The 10,317-nt window shown below is 48.1% G+C and overlaps 1 protein-coding gene across 1 annotated transcript; it reads right to left on the bottom strand.

Moving 5' to 3' along the window:
• Positions 1-1,034: 1,034 nt before the first annotated feature.
• LOC149440248 (immunoglobulin-binding protein 1-like) lies at positions 1,035-4,610 on the bottom strand. Its single transcript, XM_089658857.1, is given in 3 exon segments — positions 1,035-1,128; positions 1,130-1,354; positions 4,377-4,610. Coding segments are annotated over 3 exon segments (492 nt in total). The 5' UTR covers positions 4,565-4,610; the 3' UTR covers positions 1,035-1,049.
• Between the last annotated feature and the right edge of the window lie 5,707 nt (positions 4,611-10,317).

Here is a 10,317-nt window from a genome sequence, read left to right on the forward strand (position 1 = left end):
GTTGTCACCCTGGGACAGCACACAGACACCTCCTCTCTATGATATGGAGTACAGGAGAGGGGCTCTGTAGTCCACAGAGATAACTGGAAACAATATAATAGAGAGGTGTTCTGTAGTGCTGTCCTGGGGTGACAACGCTGCTTTTCCATGAATACAGTATAATGAATGTTGTCACCCCAGAACAGCACTACAGAACACCTCCTCTCTATTATATGGAAGAGCAGTGTTGTCAGGACTACAGAACACCTCCTCTCTATGATATGGAGTACAGGAGGGGGGGGTGTTCTGTAGTCATGTCCTGAGGTGACAACGCTGCTCCTGTAAGAATACAATATAATGAATGTTGTCACCCCAGGACAGCACTACAGAACACCTCCTCTATTATATGGAGTACAGGAGAGGGGGAGGTGTTCTGTAGTCCTGTCCTAGGGTGACAATGCTGCTCTTGTATGAATACAGTATAATGAATGTGTTCACCCCAGGACAGCACTACAGAACACCTCCTCTCTATTATATGGAAGAGCAGTGTTGTCAGGACTACAGAGCCCATCCCTTCTATGTTATGGAGTACAGGAGAGGGGGAGGTGTTCTGTAGTCCTGACAACACTGCTCTTCCATATAATAGAGAGGAGGTGTTCTGTAGTGCTGTTCTGGGGTGACAACATTCATTATACTGTATTCATAGAAAAGCAGCGTTGTCACCCCAGGACAGTACTACAGAACACCTCCTCTCTATTATATTGTTTCCAGTTATCTCTGTGGACTACAGAGCCCCTCTCCTGTACTTCATATCATAGAAAGGAGGTGTTCTGTAGTGCTGTCCTGGGGTGACAACATTAATTATACTGTATTCATAGAGGAGCAGCTTTGTCATTCCAGGACAGGACTACAGAACACCTCCCCTACTGCTTATAACATAGGGGGAGGGGCTCTGTAGTCCTCAGAGATAACTGGAAACAATGTAACGGATCAGTCAGTCAGCACAGGAAGTGGGCGGTGTCTCCGGATATCTGGCAGGACCCTCCCCTCCCCCCTCTATAGGTCCGTACTCACCTCTCGATCTTAGCCTGTCTTTGCACCGCCATGGCGGTCAGGTTGGGCGGGGGCCCCGGGGGGGCGTACCCCGCGCGCCCCCTCCCCCGCCGTGTCCCCGTGTTCCGCGGGAAGGCTGAAGTCGGACACTTTGTAGCGGTGACACCTCTGCAGGAAGTCCAGGAAGTAGGACCGTGCCACCTCCAGGTGCTGCAACCTCCTACTCAGATCCACCTGCTTCAGGGTGAGCGCCCCCAGGAGGGCGGGGAGGAGGAGGAACCGAATGTCCGCCGATGAGATCTCCTCCAGATCCTCGTTAGAGCTGCAGAGAGAGAGAGAGAGAGAGGTGAGTCACGGATCCTGCGCCGCAGGGGGGAAAGAAAGTCACGGATCCCGCGCCGCGGGGGGAAAGAAAGTCACGGATCCCGCGCCGCAGGGGGGAAAGAAAGTCACGGATCCCGCGCCGCAGGGGGGAAAGAAAGTCACGGATCCCGCGCCGCGGGGGGAAAGAAAGTCACGGATCCCGCGCCGCGGGGGGGAAAGAAAGTCACGGATCCCGCGCCGCGGGGGGGAAAGAAAGTCACGGATCCCGCGCCGCGGGGGGGAAAGAAAGTCGCGGATCCCGCGCCGCGGGGGGGAAAGAAAGTCGCGGATCCCGTGCCGCGGGGGGGGAAAGAAAGTCACGGATCCCGCGCCGCGGGGGGGAAAGAAAGTCACGGATCCCGCGCCGCGGGGGGGAAAGAAAGTCACGGATCCCGCGCCGCGGGGGGGAAAGAAAGTCACGGATCCCGCGCCGCGGGAGGGAAAGAAAGTCACGGATCCCGCGCCGCGGGGGGGAAAGAAAGTCACGGATCCCGCGCCGCGGGGGGGAAAGAAAGTCACGGATCCCGCGCCGCGGGCGGAAAGAAAGTCACGGATCCCGCGCCGCGGGGGAAAGAAAGTCACGGATCCCGCGCCGCGGGGGGAAAGAAAGTCACGGATCCCGCGCCGCGGGGGGAAAGAAAGTCACGGATCCCGCGCCGCGGGGGGAAAGAAAGTCACGGATCCCGCGCCGCGGGGGGAAAGAAAGTCACGGATCCCGCGCCGCGGGGGGAAAGAAAGTCACGGATCCCGCGCCGCGGGGGGAAAGAAAGTCACGGATCCCGCGCCGCGGGGGGAAAGAAAGTCACGGATCCCGCGCCGAAGGGGGGAAAGAAAGTCACGGATCCCGCGCCGAAGGGGGGAAAGAAAGTCACGGATCCCGCGCCGCAGGGGGGAAAGAAAGTCACGGATCCCGCGCCGCAGGGGGGAAAGAAAGTCACGGATCCCGTGCCGCGGGGGGAAAGAAAGTCACGGATCCCGCGCCGCGGGGGGAAAGAAAGTCACGGATCCCGCGCCGCGGGGGGGAAAGAAAGTCACGGATCCCGCGCCGCGGGGGGGGAAAGAAAGTCACGGATCCCGCGCCGCGGGGGGGAAAGAAAGTCACGGATCCCGCGCCGCGGGGGGAAAGAAAGTCACGGATCCCGCGCCGCGGGGGGAAAGAAAGTCACGGATCCCGCGCCGCGGGGGGAAAGAAAGTCACGGATCCCGCGCCGTGGGGGGAAAGAAAGTCACGGATCCCGCGCCGCGGGGGGCAGCGCAGCATCCTCTATGGATGGCAACAGCTGGAGGGCAGCCAGTTTGACACCCCCTCCCCAGCATGCCAAAGCTGTCCCTTGGTCAACTTTAGCATGCCTCGAGTGTGTGCCTCCCATTTGCTGAATCCAGTTCCTTAAACTGGGAATATAGAGGAATACACCCCCCTGCCCGGCAGGCCAAAGTGCCCTTCAGTTATTTTTTTTGCTACCACTTTAGCATGCCTTGAGTGCAGCCCCCGTTTGACGAATCCGGGTCAATGCACTGGGAATGTATAGGAATACACCCCTTACTCGGCATGCCAAAGTGGCCGCTCAGTTTCTATTATTGCAGTCACTTTAGCATGCCTTGAGTGCAGCCCCCCCACATGATGAATCTCAGACATTACACCGGGAATGTAGAGCAGTACCCCCTATCCTGACATGCCAAAGTGGCCCTTCAGTTCATATTACTATGTTGCCTTGAGTGCCGCCCCCATACGATGAATCCGGGTCATTACACTGGAAATATACAGGCATACCCCTCTCCCCGGCATGCCAAAATGGCACCCGGGTCCATAGTGTTGCATGCCGTGAGTGTAGCCCACATTTGATGAATCCGTGTCCTTATACTTGGTATATAGAGGAATACACCCTCCTCCCCAGCATGCCAAAGTGGCCCCTTGGTTCTTATTATTGCTACCACTGTAGCATGCCTTGAGTGCGGCCCCTATTTGACTAATCCGGGTCATTACACTTGGAACATACAGAAATACCCCCTCCTCGGCATGCCAAAGTGGTCCCTCAGTCCATAATGTTGCATGCCGTGAGTGCAGCCCCTATTTCATGAATCCGGGCCATTACACTTACCCCCTCCCCGGCATGCCAAAGTGGCTCCTTAGTTATTATTGCTACCACTTTAGCATGCCGTGAATGCAGACCCTATTTGATGAATCCAGGTCATTACACTGGGAATATGTAGGAATACATCCGCCCGGCATGCCCAAGTGGCCCCTTAGGGTTGCATGCCTTGATTGCAGCCCCTATTTCACGAATCAGGGTCATTACACTTGGTATATAGAGGAATACCCTCCCCGGCATGCCAAAGTGGCCCCTCTGTCCATAGCTTTGCATGCCGTGAGTGCTGCTCCCATTTGATGAATCCGGGTCATTACACTGGGAATATATAGGAATACACCCCCCTCCCCGGCATGCCAACGTGGCCCCTCAGTCCATAATGTTGCATGCCGTTGAGTGCAGCCCCTATTTCACGAATCCGGGTCATTACACTGGGAATATGTAGGAATACGCCCTCCCCGGCATGCCCAAGCGGCCCCTTAGTGTTGCATGCTGTGAGTGTGGCCCCATTTGTTGAATCCGGGTCATTACACTGGGAATATATAGGAGTACACCCCTCTCCGGCATGCCAAAGTGGCCCATCAGTTCTTATTATTGCTACCACTGTAGCATGCCGCGAGTGCGGCCCCCCATTTGATGAATCCAGGTCATTACACTGGGAATATATAAGAATACCCCCTCCCCGGCATGCCAAAGTGGTCCCTCAGTCCATAATGTTGCATGCCGTGAGTGTGGCCCCCATTTGATGAATCCGGGTCCTTACACTTGGTATATAGAGGAGTACATTCCCTCCCCGGCATGCCAAAGTGGCCCCTCAGCTTCTATTATTGCAGGCACTTTAGCATGCCGTGAGTGCAGGCCCCCCATGATGAATATATGGCCCCGCCCCCTCACCTGAACAGATCCAGCGTTGTCACCATCCTGGTGGCCTCCTCCAGCGCCCGAATTCCTCTCTTCACCTTCTCCTGCATCTCCCGGGCCCCCAGCGGTCCGGGGCCCCCCTCTGCCTCCTCCAGGATCCGCCATCCCTCCTCCAGCAGCTCCGACAACTTCGGGAGTTCGGCCTCCGGCTCGGCCGCCATGTCTACGGGAACATGTCTGGACCTGACGGCGATCCGTACACCGGAAGTGGCGCCTCCCGGTCGCCATCTTTGCTGTGGTATTGGTGTAGGCTATCCGAGGCTGGCCGCCATCTTGGAGGTGGCAGTGCTCGGCTTCCGGTTGTTTAATGGCGCGAAGTGGTCACTAGAGGGAGCAGGAGAGGCTGAAGTGAGAGACCTGTGAGGGCAGATTGGCGCCAAATTGTGGGCGGGGCGGCGACTTTTGACAGGAAAGTCGGCGGATATCGTGCTAAATATTTTTGTTAAGTTTTATTCTTCATGTTAATTATGTTCACGAAGTACGATTTTCAAGTATTTCCTGACATGTTTTGTTACTTCTATTGGGATGCCTTGGTCCAGACTCCGCCCATTCACCGCTGTAGGGACAGCTTGTTCTGGGCTCCTCCCATTCACCTCTATTGAGACACCTAGGTCTGGACTCCTCCCATTCACTTCTATTGGGACACCTAGGTCTGGACTCCTCCCATTCACTTCTATTAAGACACCTAGGTCTGGACTCCTCCCATTCACTTCTATGGGGACACCTTATTCCGGGCTCCTCCCATTCACCTCTATAGGGGCACATAGGTCTGGACTCCTCCCATTCACTTCTATTGGGACACCTAGGTCTGGACTCCTCCCCTTCATTTCTATTGGGACACCTAGGTCTGGACTCCTCCCAATCACTTCTATTGGGACACCTAGGTCTGGACTCCTCCCATTCACTTCTATTGGGACACCTTAGTCTGGGCTCCACCCATTCACTTCTATTGGGACACCTAGGTCTGGACTCCTCCCCTTCATTTCTATTGGGACACCTAGGTCTGGACTCCTCCCAATCACTTCTATTGGGACACCTAGGTCTGGACTCCTCCCATTCACTTCTATTGAGACACCTAGGTCTGGACTCCTCCCATTCACTTCTATTGGGACACCTAGGTCTGGACTCCTCCCATTCACTTCTATGGGGACACCTTAGTCTGGGCTCCACCCATTCACCTCTATAGGGGCACATAGGTCTGGACTCCTCCCAATCACTTCTATTGGGACACCTAGGTCTGGACTCCTCCCATTCACTTCTATTGGGACACCTTAGTCTGGGCTCCACCCATTCACTTCTATTGGGACACCTAGGTCTGGACTCCTCCCATTCACTTCTATTGGGACACCTAGGTCTGGACTCCTCCCATTCACTTCTATTGGGACACCTTATTCCGGGCTCCACCCATTCACCTCTATAGGGGCACATAGGTCTGGACTCCTCCCATTCACTTCTATAGAGACACATTGGTCTGGACTCCTCCCATTCACGTCTATGGGGACAGCTTGGTCTGGACTCCTCCCATTCACGTCTATGGGGACAGCTTGGTTTGGACTCCTCCCATTCACATCTATGGGAACACCATGGTCCTAACTCCGCCCATTCACCTCCATAGGGACATCTTGGTCCAGACTCCTCCCATTCACCTCCATGGGGACGCCTTGGTCCTGACTCCACCCATTTACTTCTATGGGGACAGCTTGGTCTGGACCCCCTATTGACGTCTATGGGGATAACACCGCCCCCCCATCCAAATAAGGAGCAACCCCCCCTTCCTGTGCTCAGAGCTCCGCCCTGATTGGTAACACAGACAACATATTGGGTGTCAATGTCTGCACCCCCCCCCCCCACCCAGGAGCGCCTCCCCCCCTCCATCGGTTCGATTACAGATCGCTTTGAAATTGTTTTATTGAACGGCAGAAAGATTCGCAGTGATCCCGCCAGAAATCCAGCGAGTCAATCCCTTCCTATCACATTGTTCCCCAAGGACTACAAACCCCTCCCCCCAATGTAATGGAAGTGAGGGGTTCTGTAGTTCTGTTCAAAACCCGAAAATAAAATGTGATCTCAGATGTGACGTCTGCATTTGTTTTCTCTCTTTCAGGCGGTGACCCCGCCAGTGACACACTTCCTGTCCCAGGGTGACAACACTCTCTGCACACACAGCGAGGCGTGTGACGTACGCCCCCTGTGGCCCCACCCATCTATGACTGCCGTGGCAGCGCCCCCTGCAGGCCGAGAGGTAAGAAAACCCACAAGGGGCACTTACACCCCCCCCCCCCCGCCTTTCCTCCATTTTCTTCTATTAAACATACAGTAGAAAGTGTTGATCCCGCCAGAAATCCAGAGAGCTGACAACTTCCTGCCTGCGCTGCACTCCAATCAGTTACACTCTTCTCAGCTATCTTTGAGGACTACAACGCACCTCCCCTCCATATTACGGGGGGGGGGGGGGGAGGGGGGGGAGTTGTAATCCTGTACTGCAACTATGTAGGAGCAGCGTTGTCACGCTAGGACAGGACTACATAGCCCCTCCCCTTTAGGATATGGAGTACAGGAAAGGGGGAGGTGTTCTGTACTCCTGACAACGCTCAGTACTGTATCCATGGAGGAGCGGTGTTGTCACCCTAGGACATAACAACAGAACACCCATGTTATGGAGGAGAGGGGGAGGTGTTCTGTAGTTTGGTCCCAGGGTGACAACAGAGATACAGTATGGTGAGTGGCTTTTACTGGTTCCTCCACCCAATACAGGAGAAGGCAGTGAGGTGGAAGTCACAAGGAGGAACCAATGGGAGATGGGAGGGCCCGATGTCCTCTAGTGGACCCTGTGCAGTTCCTCCCCATCCACAAGGGGGTCCTGGGTTCCTCCCGGTGCGGGGGGTCCTGGGTTCCTCCCGGTGCGGACAATGCCTGCCCTCATGTGGGGAGAGTATGCAGGCAGTTCCTGGAGGATGAAGGAATTGATACCACTGAATGGCCCCCACGCTCACCTGACCTAAATCCAATAGAACTCCTCTGGGATGTCATGTTGCGGTCCATCCGACGCCACCAGGTTGCACCTCAGACTGTCCAGGAGCTCAGTGATGTCCTGGTCCAGATCTGGGAGGAAATCCCCCAGGACACCATCCGTGGTCTCATTAGGACCCTCCCCCGACATTGTCAGGCATGCATACAAGCACGTGGGGGCCACACAGACTACTGAGGACCATTCTGAGTTGCTGCAATGACATTTCACCAACATGGACTCGCCTGCTGCATCATTTCTTCACTTTGATTTTCGGGGTGTCTGAATTCAGTCCTCTGTAGGTCGATCATTTCCATCCAATGATGGGGCGTCCTTACATTCCTCACCCATCCCCCGTCCATGTCAGGATAGAGATCCTCCCCCTTGGGGGCTGATGGGTTTTCAGTCTTCCTTTCATTTTTTTTTTTTTTTTTTTGGAAAGAGATACATGGGGGTTTTTTTTTATTGTAATTAATATTATTATTGTAATTGGTTATTAATACCAATATTAGTAATTATATTTTTATTAGTTTTTTTTATAATTGTAATTATTGTTAACATTGGTATTAATAGCTAGTTACAATAAAAAAAATTACTAATACCAATATTAATAATAACTAATTACAATAAAAATATAAAAATTTGCTAATAACTATTACTACGATTTGGTATTAATATTAGTAATATTTTTATAGTAATTGGTTATTAATACTAATATTAACTCATTACAATAAAATTATAAAAAATGGCTAATGAGTTATTAGTATTAATAACCAATTACTATAAAAAAAATTGTTAATTACTATTGGTATTAATATTAGTATTTTATATTTTTATTGTAATTATTGTTAACATTGGTATTAATAGCTAGTTACAATAAAAAAAAATTACTAATACCAATATTAATAATAACTAATTACAATAAAAATATATAAAAGATTACTAATATTAATACCAAATCGTAGTAATAGTTATTAGCAAATTTTTAGATTTTTATTGTAAATTAGTTATTGTTCACATTGGTATCAGTAATTTTTTTATTGTAACTAGCTATTAATACCAATGTTAACAATTACAATTAAAAAAAAATTACTACTAAAAATATAATTACTAATATTGGTATTAATAACCAATTACAATACTAATATTAATAAAACAAAAATTAGTAATTAGCTATTAATTCCAATATTACCAAATAACTATTTACAATAAAAATACTAATAAATATGACTACTTTTGGTATTAATATTAGTTAGTAATTTAATATTTTTATTGCAATTAGTTATTGTTAATATTGGAATAGCTAATTACAATAAAAAACACTAATTTGTTTTATTAATATTAGTATTGTAATTAATACCAATATTAGTAATTTTTTTATTGTAACTAGTTATTGTTAACATTGGTATTAATAGCTAGTTACAATAAAAAAAATACCAATAACTAATTACAATAAAAAAAATACTAATATTGGTATTAATAACCAATTACAATACTAATATTAAAACAAAAATTTTAGTAATTTATTGTAATTAGCTTTTCCAATATTAATTTTTTGTTTTAATAGTATTGTAATTGGTTAATACCAATATTAGTAATTTTTTTATTGTAATTAGTTATTGGTATTTTTTTATTGTAACTAGCTATTAATACCAATGTTAACAATAACTAGTTACAATAAAAAAATTACTAATATTGGTATTAATTACAATACTAATATTAATAAAACAAATTGTTAACATTGGAATAGCCAATTACAATAAAAAACACTAACTAATTACAATAAAAATATTAAATTACTAACTAATATTAATACCAAAAGTAGTCATATTTATTAGTATTTTTATTGTAAATATAGTTATTTGGTAATATTGGAATTAATAGCCAATTACCAATTTGTTTTATTAATATTAGTATTGTAATTGGTTATTAATACCAATATTAGTAATTATATTTTTATTAGTAATTTTTTTTTATTGAAATTATTGTTAACATTGGTATTAATAGCTAGTTACAATAAAAAAAATTACTAATATTGGTATTAATAACCAATTACAATACTAATATTAATAAAATTGGTAATTGGCTATTAATTCCAATATTACCAAATAACTATATTTACAATAAAAATCTAAAAATTTGCTAATAACTATTACTAAGAGTAATACCAATGTTAGTAATTGTTAATTTTTTATGGTTAATGTTTTAAACTATTACTAATATTAATAAAACAAAATTTTAACAATAACGAATTACAAAAAAAAAAAACAAAAAAAAAAAAACAAAAAAAAAAAAACACTACTAACATTAATACCAATACAAAAAATAAAACTACAATAAAATATATATTTGGGGGTTTCAATTAATTTTCTAGCAAAACACATTTTAAATGCAGTGCTCAGGTCCCCCTTCAACCAACTCTCCAGCACATTGACCCCCAGAACTGTCACGGGGCCCCTCATTGATCCGTCTAATGACCACCATATTGGAATTCCAGCGTCTGGACCTGATGGCAGAACCCCCACCGAGAGCAGCCGGAGGGTTATAGGGCAGCCGTAAATCTGAGCCCATTGTGGGGGGGGGGGGGGGGCTTCCATCCGCATGCAGAGCTGTGCTGGTCCCTTTGTGGGATATTTCTGGACTCCGCACAGAGGGGGGCGCCGCACACCACACTGCCCACCATGGAGGTAATTATAGGACTGGCAGGTATTTTCGGCTGTAAAATGTTGGAATTCTGAGGATTGCCGACTCCCCGGGTGTACCCTGAGACCGCACTTCTCCCGCAGCAGCTGCTCCTCCCCCCCAGGCACCTGCCAACCCCTCCCCCACACAGCTGCCGCACCGTACCCCCACAGGTGCAGGATGGAAGCCATGAAAGGATGGACACATGCATTAATCTCAGCATTT

The sequence above is a fragment of the Staurois parvus genome, unplaced genomic scaffold, assembly GCF_062004578.1.
Source record: "Staurois parvus isolate SC_StPar_1 unplaced genomic scaffold, SC_StPar_1.0 ptg001106l, whole genome shotgun sequence".
Classification (NCBI taxonomy): Eukaryota; Metazoa; Chordata; class Amphibia; order Anura; family Ranidae; genus Staurois; species Staurois parvus.